This window comes from Ambystoma mexicanum, chromosome 10 (genome assembly GCF_040938575.1).
Source record: "Ambystoma mexicanum isolate Mex_15411 chromosome 10, UKY_AmexF1_1, whole genome shotgun sequence".
NCBI lineage: Eukaryota > Metazoa > Chordata > Amphibia > Caudata > Ambystomatidae > Ambystoma > Ambystoma mexicanum.
The window spans coordinates 1,578,826,871-1,578,850,760 of NC_090932.1; the positions used below are offsets into that span (position 1 = coordinate 1,578,826,871).

The following is a 23,890-nucleotide window of genomic DNA, read 5'->3' on the forward strand; positions in this document are numbered from 1 at the left end:
GAAATACACGTACCCTGCTCGCACTGGGCCAATCGCGTGTGGAACTTCCCGCGCACCCCTGCAATACACGTACCCTGATGAAATCGCGTGTGGAACTTCCCGCGCACCCCTGAAATACACATACCTTGCTGAAATCGCGTGTGGAAATTCCTGCGCACCCCTGAAATACACGTACCCTGCTCGCACTGGGCCAATCGCGTGTGGAACTTCCCGCACACCCCTGAAATACACATACCTTGCTGAATCGCGTGTGGAAATTCCCGCGCACCCCTGAAATACACGTACCCTGCTCGCACTGGGCCAATCGCGTGTGGAACTTCCCGCGCACCCATGAAATACACGTACCCTGATGAAATTGCGTGTGGAACTTCCCGCGCACCCCTGAAATACACATACCCTGCTGAAATCGCGTGTGGAAATTCCCGCGCACCCCTGAAATACACGTACCCTGATGAAATCGCGTGTGGAACTTCCCGCGCACCCCTGAAATACACGTACCCGGCCAAATCGCGTGTGAGACTTCCCGCGCACCCCGGTATACACGCACACGTATTTTTTGTCAGCGGGTGTCCATGTTTGTGGGTACCCCTTTGCACGTCATTTGTCCTGGAGGGCCACAGTATAGGACATTCATCATGGCAGTATATATGTGCTATTTGTTGGCGCACCTTTTGGCGCACATTTCTTACAGCCGCAGAGACGCTACCGCCTGCTTTCTTGTGGCGGTCGTGTTTGTGCCTGTGCGCTGGTTTGACCGTGCGCTTTTTTGCCCTATTCTATTCCATGAATACGTGTTGTAGGCGAGCGTGTGGGCGTTCCGCGCACTTGTGCCCTGTACTTCCCCCGTGACGCCCACGTTTTGGCAAGTTGTTCCCCATTCCGAGTGTTACGCCCGTGTTCCGCCTACTTTTGTTGCGTGCGCCGCGCTATGTGTGATTTTCGCTGTGGCCTGTGCGATTTTCGCTGTGACCTGGCGCACGCTGTTAGATGGCCTGTGCGCCAACGTGCGCCGCGCACTTTTTTATCGCACATCCGCTGGTTTTCTCGCGCACGGCCTTCCATGAATCAACGTTTTTGCCCACTTGCGCCGCGCTAATTATTCCATGAATCGGCCTGAAAATGTCATTACGAGCAATTACAATTGTAGAGGATAGCAGTTACAATTACACAGACGAAGTATAAAACACCATCAATTTCTTGAAACAAAAGCATTTAATCATGAAGCCTAATGAGTTAAAAAGTTACACAAAACAGTCTGAAGCGCCTTGTGCATCCATTAGTAAACTTGATTCTTTGCTTTCCTTGCCCAAGAAAAATTGATGAAGCCAGAACAAAGATTTCTCTGCACATCCTTTTAGCTCACAATATGCATCATCCCTGGATTTTATTCCAAAAACGCTACACTTGGGTTTAAATGGACAGATTATAGAAAGTGTGCACTGGTGCAAGTCCAATTTTGCACGGTATACTCTTCCAATGCATTTTTGCAATAGAGAAAAGCCCTAATGCTGATATAGATTGGTACTGGCACCAGGGCAAACCTTTCCCTGGTGTGAAAAAAGGAATGGAAAGCACATGAAGGCAAACTTTGCCCTAGTGCTAATATCGTGCAAAACTGCACTTGCAATGTTGTAAAATGTCTGTATTCTGGGCCCAACTATGCCACCATCAAGGCTTTGAATTAAGCTCCAGCAAAAAGCATGTACTGCATTGTGTCACCAGAAAAGTAAGTGAAGTGGTGTATGTGTTCCATCTAGTCTTCGTACAACCCTGCCACTGCTCAGACAGTATATTGTCCGATTCTTACTTTACAGTACAATCTGTGAAGGTTATCAGTGGCGAGGAAATTGAAATGTCGAGTTTCGATTTAATGCCTTTGTAGCACACACGCACACCTAAAGGTTTCATGGCACGACTGCGCAGTCGCTTATGGAAAGCCTCTAGTCATTTGCTTTAGGATTAATAAATCATCCACACCCTGAGGTTATTTGTCAGTGTGAGTGCTGATAGAGGTTGAGTTTACCACATTGATACCGATGAGTTGAAGGCTTCCGCAGAAAACCAAAAGGACGATGACCTGCTGCCGGATTGAGCGGTCGCGCAGCATATCCATCACGGATCTCCGCTTCCCCTGCTTTAAGGAATTCCGTTCTGCTATCATGTTGTTCATCTCAGCCATGTGGTCACTTTCTGCCCAGAGCTGGTTCATTGCTGTGGGAAGAAGGAGCAAAAGAGACAGGATGGTTATTCCAAACCTAACACAAAGCTCACAGATGGGGATGAGGATGTACTAAAAGGGGGAGGATCATCTCTGTGTTATCCAGGCTGGGCTTGAACCATGCCCCTACATGGGCCAAAGAAAGGGAAACATGTATTACAGGCTCAGGCATATCCTACTATTTGGCACCCCTTCAAGACTCGGAACCGGTCTCTCTTCTGCCTCTGGAGGTTTTGAGATGAAGATATGGTGACCCCCAGATCTGAACTGGGCTGTTATCTTGCTCAAGGGTGGCCAGAAACCTGTAGATGATAGCTCTGTGGTCAGGGAAGCGCCTGTCTTCTACTTTAATGTGACAGAAGAAGTGGCTTATGGTCATTACTATCAGCAATATAGCTCAGCAAGTTAAGCACTCATCACAGATATCTGTGTTGAGCCTGCAGGTCAAAGGCGCAGTCCTTCATCTTTACAAGGTCAACACATTGAGCAGCATTGCTGAATCATTCCTTAGCTTGTGTAAGATGCATGTCAATGAGAGCAAGCAAATGTAGCACCTACTAACGGGAGGTTGAGACCGCAACTTCAATATTGCTGCCCATCCTACCCATTAATCTGTTTTATTTCACTTGGCATGTTTCTCTTCAACTGCAGCACCTCGTTTAGGTCAAGGATACGGAGATCAGACTAGCGGGGCACTTTGAGGAATCCACACTGCACCATTCATCGTTCCATCTCCTCATCTCAGCCACCTTTCTGTGAAGAACCTCATGCAGGTTTCGGCATCATTCTACAACTGAAGTTCCGAGCTGCCTCAGCAGCAAATGCAAAGGTAAAACCAGGCGTCCTGAGCGGGTCCCACGAGCGGGCCTCGTAATAGGGCGATAAGGGGTTAACAGCTTCGGCACCTTTACCGGTGCCGTTAACCCCTCACCGCTCTCCTCGTAATGAGGTCCAATGTGTGCCTGGGTCACTCCTGGCCACTAGGCTTGGAAGCCACAGTATTATTGTGCTGCAGTTTGGATTGATCAGAGAAATAGAGCAGATTACTTGATAACAAGAATCCTCTATGCTTCTAGGAGTTTTCAAGAAATAGTGAAGTGAATACTCTCTTCTCCAAAAGACACCTTTGAATGTACCCTCTAAGTTCTTCTTCATTCCGGATCTAAGATCTGTTTTGGCTGCAACAACATACACCCATATATACTATCACAAACATCAGCCATCACTCTTTAAACTGCATCCACTTGAATCACTGCTAACGTAATCCTTATCGACTGTCCTTTACCCCTACACCCCTTTCCCTTTACACTCCAGTCTGGTTGCCCCTGGCTGGGTCACAATACAGCAACTTCTAGGCAAGAAGTTGCTCTAAGGCCACTACGGTGGTGATTTGGCACAGTATAAGCTTTGTAACATAACATAACCATTTCACTGGCTAACAATAATTCCTATTATGGCAATGATTAGAAGAAGGGGAAATCCAATGTGAAGCTCTATGTAAAACAAAATAATAATGGCCCAAGCCATGCTCACCTACTTCATGAGGAATCCAAGAATGAAAGAATCATTCTCATCACAATGGTCAGAGAAGGGGTGTGGAATTCAGGCCCAGAGCAAGGCTACATTCTACATCACCAAGGAAATGTGTGGTCTTATTTACCGACTGGGAGCCCGTCCCCTTATGACATGGGCCAGGGACAGTCATGATGCTAACTCTGGGCTCAGGTCCATGTTCTTGTTTGTTTCAGGATGAGCTAGAAAAGGTTCTCATTCCTAGTTAGTGCCCTCATTTTGCTTAGGATGGGGGCAGAGGATAGGGGGATGTTCATTGTAGACTGTAAGTCAGATTCTTAGTGCACAGGGTGTGGGCCAGAAAAGAGGGTAATTGTGACACATTTGCCCGAGTGCAGGGCTGTGGCCTATCTCAAGATGGAGCACAAAATAGTCATATTGTCCCTCAGGCCAAATGCAATGGCTAGAGACACTTGTGGATCAGCCTGAGCAGAGCTCTATAGAGCTGGTCAAGGACTTGTTTCCCGCCAGCAACCAGAGACAGCCCCCCCACATAGAATGCACAATTGAAGTGATGTATGGAACGGATATGCAATGTCTCAGGCCAAACACATGACTGTTTCCAGCTTACATCAAGCTGCGGCACACACAGAATGTGCTTTAGGTTTAGGATAGAGCTGTGAACTAACCAAGAATGTGCCATCAAAAAGGTGGTGATTCCAGGGCAGGGCTTGATCAACAGCTGACTGGTCAGCCATGGTGCCTCAGGCACGGGACGTTGGTCAACCAGAGGATCAGGCAGCAGAAGAGGAACATAGTGACTATATCCTGGCAGACTTTAGCCTACTTCAGAAGATCAACCTTCTCACCTTTCACACAGCCTTCCTTGTCCTCCATGTCAATAAGGAGGTAGCGCGGAGAATCCGGAAAAAAGGGCAGCGTGACCAGTTGGAAAACTGCTGGGATTCCGCTGATCGCCATAAGGAAGGGCCAGGCAGCTTCTGAGGATAGGAACTCACTGAAAGTGGAAAACCTTCATTATACATTGATTTACCCATGATCAAAGGCGTAATAGTGCTTCAAGGAAACAAACCAAATCTATGCCATCATTCAGAAAAATATATTGGCACATTAATCGAGATGAGAAAATAAGCAGGGCTTTTTTGGAGCAACTAGGCATCGTAGCTCTGTCGTTTGAGCAATGCATATAATAAGAGGACAAAGGAAACAATCGGGTGGAGCTACAGTATTTCAAGTAGTCTTTGAGCACATTTTGGGGATTCGTGGAGATTTTAGGGGCAACTGTCAAATGGTGCGGGACTTGATTCTTGGTCTTGGGGAGACTCTGAGCCTCTTTGTTACCTGGTGCCGAATGCCAACCCAGCCAGCTTTCCAGCAGCAATGAAGAATGCGATGGACACAGTCAGCATTCCCCGCAGATTCTGTGGCGCGCACTCGCCAATGTACATATTGTGAACATTTAGACCTACACCTGCAAGAAAAGAGAGGCATATGTTATAACAATGTGGATTATACAGGAATACAAACATTAGGCAGTGCCTCTCTCCCAAACCACTCAACCTTAACAATTCCCCACAGTCTACTTGGGCCACTCGACTAACCTCACGGGCGTTGCCAAATGGTGCAATCCTGTAGGCCATCCACCATTTACCAAACAGTCTTGAGCCGCTCCCCTTGTACCAACCATTCCTAATATACACACTTCTAACCAAGCATCCTCAATCTAACTCCTCTTACCAGTGATCCCTAATCCATGTCCCTCAAACCATCCATCCATGGGCAATGCAACCTCAGGAACCATCTCTGAGCACCCGTGTTTTGCAGTCTATCTCTTAACCACACCTTGGTTTGATCATTCATTGCTGAGCCACACCATTCGCAGCAACAATCTCTGAGCCACATCCTTCTTACCATCTAACCCTAGGCCACTATCCTCTTACCAACAAGCATTGAGGTGCGGACCTCTGGCCAATCATTGCAGAGTCACACTCTTCTTACTAATCACCCCTTTACCCCACCCTTCTAACTAACCCCAAACCAAACCAATATCTCCCTTTATGCCTGACGAAAACCCTTGTTATCAACCATCTCAGAGCCAGATCATCTTTGCTGACCATCGCCGCGACAAACTGGTCTTATCAGCTATCCCTAAGCCACACTCCTTTCACTAATAAACCTTATGTTCCACACCTGCTTCCAGTGCCGACTCATGAATCTACCTTTAGGGCACGAATGCCTGTAAAGAAGTGCAGATGCTCCTTCAATCTGGTACATACTCCTGGGTGGAAATTGCTGTTGCCTTGAGGCTGTCTTTGGAGAATGGTCTTTGTGCACACATGCAGGTATAAGGCCCATGATTGGTCACACCAGCACTTCAGTCTGTTACCCTTTTGTTCCATGCACCAGCCCCTAGATTGCCTGCTGCATGCCCCGCTGCATGCCCCCAAGCACTGTATGCATGGCTCCATGAAGGGTCCATAAGGGAGATAATGCATGGCTGATTCTGTGGCTGAAGTGGTGGACATCTGCATGGCCCATGCAGGACCATATACCAGGCCTCATGCATTTGTATCAGGATGATTACCAACTTTGGTTGGGATGATTAATGTATGTAAATATGTTCTAGGTACAGTGCTTAGGTGTAAGCGCTATATAAATACCAAATCATTATCATTAGGCTAATTCTTAAACCTGTTTGTGTCCCTAGACTACAGGTCATAGACGGTTTCTGCTCTTCCTCACCTGCATTGAATCCATAGAGGATTCTGCCCAGCAGGATCACTTCAAATGATCCAATAGTTCTGCTGATCGCCATGAAGACAGCGCCCAGGACAGCCACCAGGTTGTTCCACAGCATGATCCTCTTCCTGCGAGATGGGACAGAAATGCAAGATCACCAGACTGTGAATCCGATCATGTCACTCCTTCCAAACACAGTACATGATCTCACTCCGCCACATTACATGTCATTGCAGCTCTCTCTCCCTACCTCTCTCCCTCTCTCTCTTCCATGCCTGTTCCTTCTCCTTCTCTGTTCTTCCAATTATGAAGCACCTTTATGAAATAAACATGTGTAATTCTATGTTTTTCCATATTTCAATTTCTGCCCCTGCAGGCAGTGGTAACAAAGAGATCCAATCTATGGAAAACGGGGTCCCCTGCGCACTTTCTAAGAGGCCAAAGCCTTAAGGAAATTATCTAGAGATTGCAAGAATTCTATTTTTAATACCAATTATTTATGACCAAAAATTCAAAAGATAATCAAACTGAATATGACAATTTTAGCATGTAAAGATTCAATGACTCCTTTTTGTTAAAAGAAACAATCTTTTTCTCTTATTTTTTCTCGTTGGCCCAACGTGTTTCGAGTAAGATGCACTCTTCATCAGGGCCAGAAAATTCAAACAAAATTTCAGTGCAGGCAGCGGTCCCACTCAATTCTCTTTATCTCATCCGCGACGTCTCATTGGACTACCAAGTATGAAGGTTATGTTGGTCAAAAGTGTAATTTGGTGGCAGGTAGCCGTTACGTGTTGACTTATGTGTAAGCTGCTCCCCGCCGCCAAACTTTCATCATTTGCACAGCGGTGTGCAAAAGACCTCGGCAGAAAGCGCCATACAGGTATGTATGCGCCTTTTTCCCTGCACTTTTGCACTTCGTGAGTAAACGCTGCCTGCCATGCAGTGTTTACTTTTAATTGTGAACACTGCTTACCCTGCGTGCCATCGCATGTCGGGCAGTTTTTGCATAGCAGGCAGCGTAAACAATGGACCCAAATGGGATCGCTAGCAATCGTGCCAGCATAAAAATCCATGCCGATGGAAATGCTGTAGCTTTTGTGTGGCGGACAGGAGGGAAGGCATCAGAAACGCAAGCTGCGTTGCGCCCTCCTCTCAGACAAATAAATGAATGAAAATGGGGCGTGATGTAAGAAACGTGTAAAAAAGCCTCTCACGCATGTTTTTTACATTATGCCCCCCACAAACATGAGCCCCTATGTGTGCCTGCCACTGAAAGCGTTTCCTTTCCTTACCCCACCATAAAGGCACAGAAAAATATAGACTTCAACATTCTGCAAACCCACAAACCGCCCCAGCTAGTTACAGAGCATTCAGAATACCTAGATATGAACCTCTGGAATACCACCAAAACTGGGGCAATAATCATGCCCCCTTGTGGTCGTCTCGCATCCACAGCTAAGAGTGCTAGGCCAGATCGCTATCCTGCACGAAGATGAAAGACATGCAGACACTTCTCCAGAAACTATGTGGATATCGTTTAGACCAGGGTTGTCCAACTCTAGGCCTCAAGGGCCAGAAACCTGACGGGTTTTCATGATATCCCTCATTAATATTCATGAGGGAAAATGTGCATACATTCGGAATCATTTTATGCAAATGTATCTCATGAATATTCATGAAGGGTCTCCTGAAAATCCGACATGGATCCTGCCCTCGAGGTCTGGAGTTCAGCAACCCTGGTTTAGACCAAGGTTACTCATTCTGTGGCCTTTCAATATGTTTTGGACTTCATGATCCTCCACCATTGACTCTGCTAGCAAGGGCTGATGGGAGTTGAAGTTCAAAACATCTGGTGGGCCACATAATGAACAGCCATGATTTAGACAATCAAGTGGAAATAAATAATTGTCAAAAACTGAGTAAAAAACTATACAACAGCACGTGAGGCACATCCCTGCCACAACAAATGATGAAATGCCGGTGCACCAGGGCTTCTTTTTCTACGTATGTTTTCTGGTGTATCCAGGGACACCAAGGGGTTATTCTGCCTCAGGCCAAGTGTCATTATGGGGGCTCTCCTCCATTGCACTTGGACAGGTGTAATGCTTCTTATTTTTTTTTTTTTTTTATTGTAGCTCTTTGGTTTACACAAGAAAACCTTTAGCTATTTTTACCGAACAAGGAGCAGACTACAACATAAAAGAGAAGAAAATGTCATAAAAGAGAGTGGAAAAAAAGCAAGTTCAACTCTACAAAATCAAGACGAGAGTTAATTCAATCGTTAAAGAGAGCTTAAAGAACATTTTAAAAATCAAGAATAATTGAATAAAAATAACCCAAAACAACAAGAATAGCACTTTCCCAAACTTCTGTTTTACAGATATGCTAAAATATTTATAAACTTTATAAAAATGCCTGTTTCATATTCCCTTTCTCTTTCTTTTCTTTTATGTTGCTTAGTGTTTAACACCGCAAAAGTCTGCTTGATTTCAGGTCCTTTTCACTGTTCCAAGAGGTTCGTCTAGTCCCTCAATTTTTTCAAAGATGAAATGGATACATTTTATGACCGCAAGATTGTTTGAGATCTTATCTCCTTCCAGTAGGTATGACCACCAAAGTTCAATGTCCTTGAATCTATATTCCTGCCAGATATGACCTAAGTACGTCTGTCGTTCACCTCTCACAGTGGGGCATTCCAGCAGCAGATGTTTCAATGATTCAACTTTTAATACATTTTTACATAATCTACAGTTCTTTGGTTCATCTCTCTCTCTTTTTCTATAATGATTGGTTCTACTTGGCCAAAGATTCAAACGCAGCTTTAAGAAGCCTTGCCTCAAGAACCAATTAGGGAAAAGGGTAAGGTATTTGGGTAGTATATTCAGTTTTCGCGGGACTGCCCAGAATTCTTCATAGCCTCGATATTTAGTGAGCTCGTCCAGTGTAACAATCCAATCTCTAGTGTACATTTTTTTTTTCACGTGATCTGGATTGTTTAAGAAGGATTGTTCCGTTTCATTTAAATTAAGAAGGATCATCTGGCATATTTTGGCCCATTCAGTCAATATTGGTTACGACCTCTCTTCCATTGCTTTTTTTATGGCCGCAAAGCCCCCCTTTGTTGCCAGTTCTAGACATCTTCTGTAAAAAGACAATATCTTCCACTCCACGATGACTTTCAGAGAGGATAGTGCCAGCTCTCTTCTAATTAATTGAATTGGGAAAGATTTTGGCAAACCCAAAATAGATCTCCAGAACTTGCCTTCTAGACGTGACCATATTTTGTTGTCCAATAAGAGTGAGGTTTCTGATCCATAGGTTAGGATTGCCACTACTTTTGCACGATAGAAGTCTATCAGTGGTTTCATGGAGAATCTACAAAATCGCGCCAGTAGAATCTTAGCTTGGCCTATTAGGTTTCCAAGTTTGCTTTTTAAGTCCTGACATCTCGGGGCTTCGTATCTGTTGGTGTTGATACAAACCCCCAGGTACGTAATAGCTGTCACTTCCGTTATCTTTTTATTGGATAGATACCATTGGGGTGAGTTTATTTTTTTCTTCTTTTTGTTATTAGAGAGCGTCAAGATCCTAGATTTTTCAGGATTGATGGTCATTTTGTTTTTGGCTACATATGTTTCTAATGCTTTTAGTTGATGTTGAAGTCCTATAGGAGTCTGATCGATTAAAACTATGTCGTCAGCATAGATCAATCGACCAATCGCTATATTAGCAAGTTTTGCTGGAAAGGATCTTATATCTACAAAGGCTTTTTCCGTATCTGAGGAATATAGTTTATATAATTCTGGAGCCAAGGGGCATCCTTGCTTAAGCCCAATGGTCGTAGGAATTGTGTCCGATAACAGGCCGGCTTTATTTAGTTTCACTTTAATTGAGGTGTTCGAGTGTAACTCCTTTATGTTGTAAAGTAGAATTTCTGGGCAATTCCATTTTTTTAATTTCCTCCACAACCTCTCGCGATCAACTGCATCAAAAGCCTTTGATAAATCAACAAAAGCTATATAGAATTTCGCCTCTTTGTTGATCAGGGTTCAAGCTTTCAACAGATTTAGAATAAAGATGTTTAATGGAGTGCCTTGTCCTTTTACGAACCCAGATTGCCATTCGTCCTTACGGCCTGTTTGTGTTGCCCAATTTGTCAAAGATTTTAAAAGAATTGAGGCAAAGATTTTTCCAGCCACATCCAGAAGGGCAATTGGCCTGTAATTTTCTGGGACTGTTCTTAGGCCCTTTTTAAAGATTGGCACCACAATACTCGTTTTCCACGAAGTCGGTAGTTTCCCCGAAACCAAGATATATTTGAACAGTTGGTATAGGATTTTAGCCCATTCCGCTGGGTCCTTTTTCAGACCTTCATTAGTCAGGCCATCTGGCCCCGGTGCTCTAGAGTTCTTTAGCTTTTTAATCATGTCTTCTAATGCCTCACTGTCTATGGTCAGCAAACTTTCATCCCATTTTGGTATAATCCAATCATTTATAAGAGGTTTTAGAACTGGCTGTTGTTGTTTGTAGTATAATTCCCATTGTTTCTCTGTGACTGGATTTGTTATTATGGCATCTTGCAAAGTCTCTTTGTTATTTATTAAGGCCCACGTCTCTGCTGTATTTATCTCACATATCGTTCTTAACATTGCCTGGGAGTCGTGGTTTAGCATTGTTTTTTTGTGCACCTTTCTCCAATTTCTAAAGGTTTGTTTTATTTCTCGTACTTTATCAGTTTTATTTACCTCATTCGAGACTTTCAGTGATTTTAACTGTTCCTCATAGTCTTTTTTTTATCAGCCACGGCTTGATCGAATATATGTCGATGTGACATTATTGGTTTTCTAGTGCCGGGTTTAATTCTAATATGGAAGATTTTTAGCAGAGGAACATAATCGATGGTTTGCAGAGGTAGCTGCAGATACAAATCATTTAGGGTGGATGTCAAGTTTTCGTTCAGCGCTGGTAATTTTGCTGGATTCATTTTAACTCGAGTTCCCCCAGTGTTGATTTCTATCTTGAATGGATATATTTCCTTTACGTTCTTAGGAAGAAAACTAGAACAAGTAAGTTTGATAGCATTGTGGTCACTAGCCTTGGTCGGTTGCACCTCAAGTTTTTGAATAAACATTGACATATTAGTTGAAACTGTCACGTAATTTAAGATGGCTTTGGATTTCAGCCCTCGCCACGTCGGTTTCCCTCGGATGTCGCCTAACGTGACTCCATTTAGGATTGTGCAATCTCTAGATTGTAACGTGGACCTCCAATCGACCCCTCTTTTGTGTTTGGTTGTGGCCATTTTCGGTACGTCTTCGAGTACTTTATTGTTTTCGTCCAGACAAGTGCAATTAAGGTCGCCCACCAATATTATCCATGGGTCATGCCATTTAGCTTTCAGATCATCAATTACCTCTGCTACGTCCCTTGGAAGGGATTTGTTTCCTTTAGCTCCTGGTACCCAGTATATATTCATCAGCACAACGTGCTGGTGGTGGTGATCGTCTAGGGGCGACGATGTTTCCAGGACTAAGATTTGAATATATGGAGTCAAGTTCCAAGAATGAATCACATTCCAGTTTAGTTCTTTTTTTATCGCTATCAGCAGACCCGCCATTGGTCTTCCTTTTTCTCCTTTTTTTGCTGGGTTTATATTTACTGAATAGCCTTCGATCAGGGGAGTTTCTCTCAACCACGTTTCCTGCAGGCATAGTACATCTGGCATTTCTTTTTCAAATTCATTTTTTGTTAGAAGGTGGTTGAATCCCCTTGTATTCCAGGAAATAAGGGACCATGTTTCCTTTTGTGTTACTTTCCGGCTCTATAGTGTCTTCATTTTTCCTGCTGCTAGGTTGGCCAACCATACCCATCTCTCCTGTTCTCCGTCTTGAGGTTGGGTAACCTGCGATTGTTTCATGGCTTTTTTATGCGTATCGTACGCCTCTTGAAAGCAAGCTTTCTTTGAGATAGTTTCTTGATCCAGTACCTCTGGTTTTGTTTCTTTATTGTTTTTATCGGTTATCTTGAACCCCTTCTTTCTTATGGTCCTCTCTTCGGTTAGTAATAGCTGGTGAATCACCTGGGAGCACGGAAACCCGAATACTATCCATATACCTTTTGTCAGGAAATTCTATCAGGGTTATATCACTAGAGCTGATTAATCTCAAGGCTGGTATATGGTGGAACAACCTTAGGACATTTGCCCGGTTTAGAATAAGACCGTCGTCTGTATGTACTAGTCTTTCCAAAAGAAGACCTCTGCCCTTTTTTTCTGTTTAATCTGCGTTTCGGCAGTCTCGAGGGACTAGTCCGGAAATCATCAGTTCCACTGATCTGCTCACTTTCTTCTGTGGTGTATTCCTTGAATTCCAAAATAGGTATGGGGCTGTTTATATTTTGATTTTCCAGGTTTCTTGTTGGACTTTTAATTGGTATATTTGAGCTTCCCGTCATTGTTGTCTTTAATTTTTTCTTACTTACAGTTTCGAGCTTGACTGTATTATTTTCCTTTTTTGTTGTTTCAGCTTTGTTTGCGTTTTCCCCAATTATCCTCTTGTCATCCAACATTGGTTTGACTCCCCTTTCTCGTTCCGTCTGTACTTGTTCATCAGTTATTTCAATTTCCTCTTCTTCTGACTCACTATCAGTTGAGACGTTGTCATCCGAGATGGAGTAAGTGGACATATCCATTAACTCCTGATCGGAGTCATCCATTTCTGCTGCTTCATTGTTATTTAGACTCGTACTTGTTTGCGTATGGCTACCAATGTTTCGATTTACCACAGTAGTTGCTGCTTCCTTTGGTGTGCTCAGACATTTGAAAAACGATTTGCTTTTATTTGATTTACATACCCTCTGCGGCGGTTGATTTTTTGTTTTTTTAAGTATCTGTAATGGTTGAGTAGATTTTGCTTTCTTATCATTCGTAGCGATTTGCTCCCTTCGTTGCAATGCAGTGATACCTTCCATCTGTTTTACGTCCTTTTTTTTAAAGATTTCGCATAATTTTGAATTCTGCTTATCTATTTTTGATACCTCAATATCTTTTTCATGCTGCGAAAGGTCTAAGGTTTTTTGAGGTGTGTGTTGTCCTTTTTTGTGATCTGTTTTGCTTTCTGATCGTTGGTCGCCATGGCTCTTCTTTGAGTTTCGTTTTCCGCAGAGATTTTTGAGGTATTTGGCACCAGTTGATTATTTTCTTTATTTTTTTCCTTTCCTTTTATTGTGTTCATTGTATCTGTAGTTGTTTCTCCTTTCCTCGGAGTTGGGATTGGACATTCAACCTGATTACTTAGCTCTTCTAAGGTCCCTTTTTCAATCGTATTTCCAGTACGTTCTTTCAAATGCTCTTCATTTGCATTTTCTTCTATTTATGATTGCAATTTTGCTAATTCTTTTGAATGAAAAACAGAGCAGTCCGAACCACCTAGAGAGTCTCTCCTAGGATCTGTCCATCGGTTTTCCTTCTCTTTCATAATTGGTTCTAGGATGGTGTGTAACATATAGGAGATTCTTTGCTCAACATTTTGCATATTTTTTTGGATGGCCGACATGAATCCTTCAATGAAGATTGTCTTAGAATGAACCATTGCTAGCAATGTAGTGTGGTCCTTCAGAGTATCCGTAGCATCTTCGTGTAGTTTCATGTAAGGGGCCAGGATCGCTGCCATTGTTGTAATCATCAGGAAGTCATCCTTTTCACACTTTTCTCCCCCTGTCTTAGGTTTGTTGGTCATCTCCCTCTCTTTCTGAGGTGCTTCTATCGTTGATGATAGCGTGTTCAAGTTTGAGTCTTGGTCATTTTCTGTTTGAATTAACTGGTTTTTGGTTTCCCCTTTCATGGTTTGAACGGCCGTCTCTACAGTTTGTGGCTCTTTATCTATTAATATTGAGTTTTCCAGCATAACAGCGTCAGGGATTTCGTTTGCCGTGGTGTTTTTATGAGTTGGTTTCCTTTTGGGTGCATTCCCAGAAATGCCTGTCCCCCAATTTAGTAGGGATTGTTTCCCAAAAAAATGATTATTTCTGTCTTGAGCATCCCCTGAGGATAGGGTCCTGGGTTACCATATTTTTTTTTCTAGGTCTGTATATCTTATAAAGTCCATTCTAATTGGTTTGGGGGTTATTGTTTTACCTTTCGTTCCGTTAAAGGTTCCTTTCGCTGTTTTTGCTAAATCTTCCACCGTAGTATTGGGTTCTAACCCGGGAATATCCTCAGATAGTTGAATTAAATCCTTTGCCTTAGTAATATTTTTTTCTACTGTTTTTGATCTTATCTCTAGTACAGGTGATGGCTTCTCTGACACATCTTCCTTTGAAAGGTCAGTTTCCCTTGTAGCTTCTAAGTCATACTCATTGTTGTTGGATGTTTCATTTGCCATAAGGGCCAGAGTTTCCTTAGACTGCTTTGCATCAGCTGAACTTTTCTGAGGCTGAGGTGATTCGTCCGTTTCAATCATATTGTCAAGTTGATGGAATATGAAATTGTTCATGGGTGGGTTGACCTCATTGCTCTCTGAGTTTAATTGTATGTCTTCCTGTAGCGGCTCCTTCCCTGTTTGATTGCTGATCTTAACCTCTATCATGAACGGACCGAGTACTGCTCCTTGATTATAATCTTTCGTTCCGTGATTCGGAGTCATGCTTTCCTTAACTAGCACTGATTCGTTATCCTTGTCTTCGGATAATATTAAATCATCTATATGGTTGTTTGGTACAGGGTGGTCACCCAATCTAGTTGATAGCACTACTTCTGCCATTAGATATTTGGAGATCATATGTGTATTAGTTTGGAACACTGATATCAAACCTTCAAATGGGGCTGTAAGTTACTTGTCCCCTGATGTTGTCTGGTTATGTCAGTTGTTTGCAGTGTTCGGGATCAAAAGGGTCGAACCCCAGCAGTCTCCCTTTCCTTAGGGCTTTAAATATAAATTTTGATCGATTCGCAGGGTGGGATAAAAGGGGTCAAACCCCAACAGTCTCCCTACCCCAAAAAAAAAAAAAAAAAAAACAACACAACTGGTGATGTTAGCTTGCTTATCCGGGGTGATCCTAGCGATTTTTTATCCTTTGGTCATATGACTTGTTTAGCTTTGGGATATCCCCCAGATGTACAGATGATTTTTTAAAATAAGTGACCCACCTGCACGTGACTTCCGCGGGGAGTTTCCCGTATATTTTTCATGCTCAGCCGACCAGCCAAACAGCAGCGCCCTTGTCCCCGCAGCGGGCTTAACGCCGCGAGGGTGGATTGCCCTCGAATAAAAGCCCAGAATGAGTCACGTGATCAGTCACGTGATCGTGACCGCGCTCCGCCTCCTCCAGGAAGCGAGCGCACTGCAGCGTTGGGGCTTCCAAGATTAATGTTGGGAGATCAAACAGCAGGCTGCAAGTAGGTAGAAATCACAATTTTTGAGTCACCATTATCCACACCGCTCGGGGGGATTGCCCTCGAATAAAAGCCCAGAATGAATCACGTGATCAGTCACGTGATCGTGACCGCGCTCCGCCTCCTCCAGGAAGCGAGCGCACTGCAGCGTTGGGGCTTCCAAGATTAATGCTGGGAGATCAAACAGCAGGCACCAGGCATAGATTACCCACAAAGAAGAAAACCGCTTGCTGCAACGTCACGGCAAAGCGTCAAAGCAGTACTTAAACGTTTACTTGCTTGTGCTTGTGCGTCCTAGGACCTGTGATCCAAGAACTTGCTTTGAAGAAACCAGTATCTACCTTTGGTATTTCTGCTATTTTTGGTCCTTAAACTAACCACGTGACAGACTTAACAAATCAGTATAGTCCTTGTCCATGACCACACTGTCCCTTCTCTTCAACTTCCACTTTCTTAAATCGGTTGAAATTGCATTCACTGATCTTCACAATCCCGTGGAGTACGCGAAAAACCTTCCTCCGTTCCCTGATCATTTGGTATCGACCACCGAACCTTCACTCTCTCAAAGCACTCCCAACAGTCTCCTTTTAATACCTTCTCCTCGCTGGGCTTTTGGTCCACCTGGTATGCTCCCGACCTCACCCATACACCTTGGTAATGCTTCTTATTCTAATGCAGTATGTCACCTTCTAGGATCCCCAGTAGGTGGCACTGTAGCAATTGTCCTAGGCCTATCTAATTCAATGCATTATACCTAAGAAGATATTTAAATGACGGCAAACCGGACGGAAGATATGATAAAGAATGAACACGCACTGCTAAGTATACAGTTGGTGAATCATTGTAACAGTCCAGGATATAACATAAAAGACGCAAGCATGACAAACCTAAATGGCAGTCTGAAAACAAAGAGACTAGGGAAAAATAGAAACATAAAGGACTCATATGTTTAGTGCGCTGCAAACTAAATTAGAAAACCTATTTTTCCAGCTGCTGTTCTATGCACTTGGCCAAGGGTCTGCAACCTCTGACTCTCCAGATGTTTTGGACTACAACTCCTATGACCCCTACAATAACTCTACTGGCTAGGACTGATGGGAGTTGTAGTGCAAAACAACTGGAGAGCCAAAGGTTGCCGACCCTTGCTTGGCTCTAGGTGCACTGTGTTGGCCAAGAAGAGGTTATTAACTTTTGAAATGCAATTGATATGATATGATATGATATGTAATTCATAACGCACCTATATACAAGTGTTTCAAGGCGCGACGAGGCAAGGGAGGGGGAACAGAGGGAAGACAGACAACGATCCTACTAGGCCAGGTGTCATTCAGATCATGCAAGTGCATGCATGGGAAGGGGGAAAGGGGAAAGTGCGTGGGGTAGGGAGAGGGGACAGTGCAATACATGGGATAATAGAATAAATAAAAAATAAGTAAAAGTACGGCCAGCAGGTGGCAAGTGCAAGGGTAAGTGCAGACATCAAGTGTCAAGTGCTGATAGTGGTACTGTAGGGATACAGAAAACAGTCCCCAAGTGCGGGGGTTGCCAGGAAGGCAGTGCAGGTGTGCGACTGGGGGGGGGACCTGGGCCCGAGATCAGAGGGTGGCCAGGTAACCAGTGCAGTTTCAGTTTCAGCCAGGAAGTCAGCAGGGGGAGAAGAGGAGAAAAAGCAGAAACAAAGAGAAAGGTTTTGAGGTGCTTCCGGAACCGGAGATGATTCTCCTCAAGTTTCATAAAGGCGGGGAGGCTGTTCGAGAGGGAGGCCCCAGCCAAAGAAAGAGATCTACCACCAACTTGTTACTTGGAGAAGCGACTGACCCTGAGGGAGTTGGAGGCGGATGAGGAAAGAGCTCGAGAAGGAAGATATTTAGGAAGAGACAGTTGAAGGTATTTCGGCCCCAGGCCCCAGAAGGCCTTGTGGACAATGCAAAGGGTTTTGAACTTAATCCCTGCAGCCACTGAGAGCCAGTGCAGAGATTTCAGTCCTGGAGAGATACGATCCCTGGGCTGGAGGCCAAGGACAAGTCTCGCAGTCCTGTTCTGGATGAGTTGCAGAGGGCGGAGAGTAGAACAGGCAGATTAAGAAAGAGGCTGTTCCAATAGTCCAGCATAGAAAGAACCAGAGCTCTGGAGACAGTGAGCTTCTGGGGGAAGGAGAGGAAATTAAGAATACCTCTGAGGAGGTGCAGCTGGTAGTGTGACTTCTTAGAGATGTCAGAGATGTGAGGAGAGAACGAGAGTGTGGGGTCGAAGATGAGCCCGAGGTTTTTAGCCTCACATGTTGGAGTAGGAAGAGGGCCAAGAGAGGCTGGCCAGAGAGTGACAGGAAAAGAGGGAGCAGGTGTGCTGATGAGGAGAATCTCTGTTTTACTGGCATTAAGGCAGAGATCATTGGTGGCACACCACTCCCGGATGGCGGACAGACAGAGATGAGAGAGGGAGAAGAGGTGGCTGAGGGTAGCCTGAAAGTGAGCTGAGTATCACCCGCATATCACTTGGGGCAGAGTGCGGTAATGTGGTGGGCAAGAAGTGCTAGGTATTGGTTGAACAGCAAGGGAGAGAGGTTAGACCCTTAGGGAACACCACAGGTAGAGATAGAAATAGAGGAGAGGAAGGACCCAAGTTGAACCTGGGAGGGTCGATCGCAGAGGAAAGAAGTCAGCCACACCAGGGCCTGACCGGTGTTCCCCAGGTTATCACAGAGACGGGTGAGCAGGATGGCATGGTTGACTGTGTCAAAGGCAGAAGAGAGATCAAGTAAGATGAGGAAATAGGGGGTGTTGGAATTAAGGAAGGAGAGCAGGTTTTCACAGATGTTCAGGAGAGCTGTTTCCATGCTTCTGGCAGCTCTGAAGCCAGACTGATGATCATGGAGACAACCAACAGATTCAGTGTGAAGATTGAGCTGGGCGATGGCCACCTTTTCTAAGAGTTTGCCCAGGAAAGGAGCGATGGAGATTGGGCAATAGGTAGCCGGGTAGGGTGGGTCGGCAGAGGGTTTCTTAAGAAGAGGGCTTTGAAGGGAATGCTTCACAGGAGGAAGGGAAGACTCCAGTGGCGAAGGAGTGGTTGCAGGAGTTGGTCAGGTCAGGAGCCAGGGAGTCAATGTGGTCCTTGATGGTTTTGGAGGAACAGGGATGAACCTGTTTTGATGAGACTTTCATGGATCGGGCTTGTCTAGAAACCTTGTCAGGGGAGAACAGGGGAAAGGCAGAGAAGGAGGGAGGAGAGGTGGCCAAAGAAGGGCCAGAAGAAGAGCAGGGAGAGGGCCTGGGAAGGGACAGGAGAGGTAGAAACTGCGGCAGGATTGGCCAGTTCCTTGCAGATTTTAAAGAGTTCAGCCGAGTTGTTAGATAAATGCCGCAGAGATGCGGCCTTGGACATGAGCTCTCTTGTTGGTGAGGACAGAGAGCCGGTATTGCCTTTGGAGCAGGCGGCAGGCCAGTTTGTCAGAGGATGTACATGAAGCATGCCATTTCCTCTCAGCCACCCTGCACTTGCCTTTAAGGGTGACGAGGTCTGAGTCGTACTAGGAGTTGCACTTGGCTTTGGGCTTCAGGCGGATCCTCATGACAGGGGCAAGAACATCAAGAGTATCAGATATAGCAGAGTGGAGCATGGAAAGGGCTGTGTCAGGGTGTGAGTAAGCCAGAGGGATGAGAAAGTGGCAGCGAAAGCCTCAACTGACACGCGCTTCATGGGTAGGATGACCGAAACGGTGGGTGTCAGTGACAGAGTTGGCTTGGCCTGAGAGGTAGAGAGGGTGAGCTGGGAGGAAAGGAGAAAGTGATCACTCCAGGAGAGCGGAGTGATGAGAGGGATAGAAAGGAGAAGGTCTGAGAAGATCAGAACATCCAGAGTGTGCCCTGCAGAGTGAGTCGGCCAGAGGGGAGAATAGAGAGTGAGAGAGAGTCGCAGAGGTCGTGAAAGAGTACAGAGGAAGGACAGGAAGCATCCAGGTGGATGTTGAAGTCTCCAAGAAGGAGGAGTTAAGTGGTCGAGATAGGATGGAAGAGGAGAGGTCTGCCCACTCAGAGAGGAAGGAGAAGAACTGACCAGGCTGATAGATAGTAGCCACAGTAAGGGAATGGCTAGGAAAGAGAAAGAGCCTGCAGACAAAGTATTTGAAAGAGGAGTAGGAATGACAGAAGCAGGAATCCACTCGGGGAAGATCAGGGCTACACCCCCTCTGGAACGGTTGGACCTGGGCGCGGAGAGGATATTGTAGCCGTCAGGGAGGAGAGTGTCAAAGCTCGTGACAGAGCTGGCCGTGAACCATGTCTCGGTGAAACCGAGGACATCGAGGTCAAGTTCCTCCAGAAGGCGGCACATGTCGGAGGAGTGTTTGACAGCTGAGCGAGAGTTAACAGTGGCAATATGGAGAAGGTTGCCGTCCTTGAAGGATTTACTGGGAGGGGTACAAAACAGAGGTATGCCCTACAGAGGTGTAGAAGAAGCCCGAGTGGGGGAGGGCAAGGTAGCCAAGGAGGAGGCAGCAGGCGGAGGTGAGGAAGCAGTGGAGAGGGGAGTGGGTAGAGGGGACAGCAGGAGAAGAAAGGAAATTTATGAGGCGCGGGAAGCGTCTATCGAAGAGGAGAAAGTTGGCCTGAGGGCCTTGGACCAAGATGGTACCATTCACATAAACATTCATGATGACCTTAGAGGAGTGGAAGGAGGCCAGGAGGGCATCCCACCGGGTGCCACCATTAATGGGAGAGGAGGAGAAGGGAGAGAGCACAGAGACCATATGTAGGGTCCATAGGTCTGATGAGGGAACGACAAAGAGGATGTTCGTGAAAGCTTGCCTGGAGGAGGCACTGGTATAGGTGTCAGTGATAGGGAGACCTGGGTTGGAGACCAGGATGTCTTTTTTAGGTATTACCCAAATTGATCATTTACAATTGTTCGAATGAACAATTGACCGATTTGAAAGGGTCACAATTGACCTTTTCACAATTGACTGTATATATAGGGTTTTGGGGGGGGGTTGCATTGGGTTGGGGGTTGCGGGGGGTTTCCGCTAGCATATATGTAACAATTGACCTTCACAATTCCGTCAATTGTGAAAAGGTCAATTGTAATTCGAACAGTTGTAAAACAAACAATTCGTATACAACCCCTTTTTAAACTTCTTCCTACCAGATTTAGGTTGGAGAGTAGGATAGTCAATAGAGAAGCAGTTAGAGAAAAGAGGAGAGACAGAGAGCACCATAGAGTAGGTAGGGAGAGGAGAGAAGAGGAAGGGAGAGGGAAGGGGAGAACACTAGGGAAGGACCAAGGGCAGGCTGCAAGCAGACGAGACAGAGAGAGGCAAGTTGAACAATTGGACAAGACCACAGACACTCAGGGCCTCATTACATGGAAGGCGGTAAGGGTTAATGGTCATCGGTAAGGGTACCGGTGACCGTTAACCCTTACCGCCTTACTATGAGGTCCCTTTGCGGGTTGGTACTTTAACGCCTGCTTTTTAGCAGGCGTTAAAAACCAACCCACAAAGGGACCAGAGTGCTAATTACGGTACCGCAATTTGCGGTACCATAATTAGAACCTTCCCCATTCCCATTATGCACTATGGGGCAAAAATGAGAATGGGGAAGGGCAATGGGGGAAGGGGGAATTACCGCCCCGCCAACCTTGGAATAGGGCGGTAATTCCCATTTCCTCCAAGGCGGTGCCAGTATTTTACCGGCATGGACCAAGGTGCTAATAGCACCTTGGTCCACCACCTACCGTGTAATGAGGCCCTCAGATTTAAAAGACTATCACAATGCAATTTTAAAAAAACAGGAGAAAACACACCTAAGTTTGAGAGGCCTGAAAAGAGGGGAAACGGCCTAGGTTTCACAATGCAATATTTAAATACTTTCACAATGCAATATTTAAAAACAGGAGAAAACACACCTAAGTTTGAGAGTCCTGAATAGAGGGGAAAAAGGCCTAGGTTTTACATTGCAATTTTTTAAAATACTTTCACAATGCAATTTTGAAAACAGGAGAAAAAACACCTAAGTTTGGGAATCTGCTAGGTGGACAGGGGTAAGCAGGGTAGCGTGCGGGTCAACCCTGGTAGATGGCTGTCAACTGGCTTCCCCTGCGGACACCTGCAGACACAACCAGGAGCTGCCACTATGGGAGCCGCCCTTTGCCTACGGGCTCTTAGCAGTGGGGGCTGCCAGGCAGAAGCTGCCCTGGGAAGGTCAGTAGTGAAATAAAGGGGCAGCCAATCAGGGTGGTAGGCGGGCTGGAAGGCAGGGGGGTGGGAAACGAGCACAAGGAAACACAGAGGGGAGAAGGGAGGATGGAGTCGCAAGCCTCAGCAGAGGCTCCTCACCTCAGGATGTTCACCGGCAAGTGCCTGAACCAGCGGATGCACCAGAGCGTATACTGTTCACAGTGGATGGGCTGGGCCCAATCAGAGGCTCGGGGGGTGGAGCGGGAGGCGGGTAAAAGGGAAGCAGGAAGAGGGAGGAGGATGGGGCAGGGGAGAGGGGACAGAGCGCGGAAAGCACAGGAAGTCCACCAAAGTAGTGAAGAAGGGGTCGCAAGCCTCAGGCAGCAAGCATTTCACTCACCCTGTCTAGCCATACGTGTTCTGAATGAAAGGTGGAAGAAACAACTGACAAAACCAAAAGTTTGGTCTTTTTTGTAGTGAAAATATTTTCAGTACTGTCAGGTATCTGCCATCATATGCCAATGCATCCCACATCCAATGCTTAATTTGTGCAGGTGTTTGTCAGGGCTGAGTGGTGGGCCTTATTTACCAGCACCAACACGTATTATGTTAGCACCGTTCTTAACAGCAGAATTGCATTGTCTAGGCTATTTAATATTTTTTATTTATTTTTACTGTCAATCTCTGTAGAGGCACAACAACTTCGCTGGTTGAAGGCCAACTCACCCCCAAGTTCCTCGCGCATTGTTCGACTATTCATGAAACACAGGAGCTAGGCCGGCACTGTTGCATGAGTAGTGTTAGAATGGCATATCCATTTTCATAAATGCATTGAAGGTGATGGCATTTGGGCTGGCTACGCCCATGCGCTTCCCCAGTCAACCTGCATAAATCATGCTACAGCAGTGTAACAACCAGCAGCAGTGTCGGACTGTAGAGTCATGAGTGGTACGAAGTGGGCGGGAACAGTCAGGAGCAGTGTTCCGCTACTTTTTTGGTACACTTCTTCCATCGGCAGCAATAAGGCACATTTGTCTATTGTTACGGGGTAAACGGCCATGCAACCACAAATTACACTGAGCTGTGGGACAGATCAACTTCTCTTTAATTCTCTTAACACTTTCCCACTTTCACTTTCCCCTGTTCCTCCCCTTCCTCCCCACTCCCACATGCCCTCCCTTCATCAAGTGCCTTGCCCTTGAAGGGCCCGCTCATTTCTTCTCCACAAAACCTCCCCCTTACTTATCATGGAAGTTCCTGGGCTTACATTTGTTCAATTAGTCCTGATGGTCTCTTCACTAACCATTGTGGTCTTCCGGGTGATTCGCGAGTCTCGCTCGTTCTCTCCACGGTCTCTTGAGGACTAGCCTCAGGTTGGTCGACGTTGTCTTTTAGTTCCTTCTCTCCTTGTGATGGCTCTATGGTTTCAGGTTCAGGTTATTACTCGCTCATCTCCTGTCGCTGTGACCATTGATCCTCTGACATCGGTTACAAGAAATGGCTTAGGGCTCTATCGTGGGTCTGTCTTCCTTTGGTGTCTTTGCCATACCAGGACCAGTTCCCTAACTGGTGCTGTGGTTCTTTTTCTCCTCTTCACTGGTCTGCCCATTCCGTGGATTTTCTTTTCCTTTTGACATCTCTCTGTATTTCCGTATCTTGCTCTGCTGTGTAGACCTCCAGCTGTATCAAGCCTGTTCAGGGCTTATATCTGATCATGATCTCCATAGGCGTCTTGTCTGTAGCTACGTGTGGTGTGTTCCGGTAGCTTCACAGCATTTGGCACACTGCTTGAGGGGGGCGTGTCTGGTCTGGGAGGGCCTTGTGTCTGGTCTGC

General features: G+C 45.5%; 1 protein-coding gene across 7 annotated transcripts in view; it reads right to left on the reverse strand.

Annotated features, from left to right (window-relative positions):
• Positions 1-23,890, reverse strand: part of LOC138492618 (solute carrier family 2, facilitated glucose transporter member 11-like) — a 326,496-nt gene that overhangs the window by 104,325 nt on the left and 198,281 nt on the right. For all 7 annotated transcript variants that reach the window (XM_069619913.1, XM_069619914.1, XM_069619915.1 and 4 more), the window contains exons 4-7: positions 6,494-6,618; positions 5,093-5,222; positions 4,600-4,748; positions 2,024-2,211 (exon numbers count right to left, since the gene is read on the reverse strand). In XM_069619913.1, coding sequence (XP_069476014.1) covers positions 2,024-2,211; positions 4,600-4,748; positions 5,093-5,222; positions 6,494-6,618 — 592 coding nt within the window. The remainder of the gene's footprint in view (positions 1-2,023; positions 2,212-4,599; positions 4,749-5,092; positions 5,223-6,493; positions 6,619-23,890) is intronic.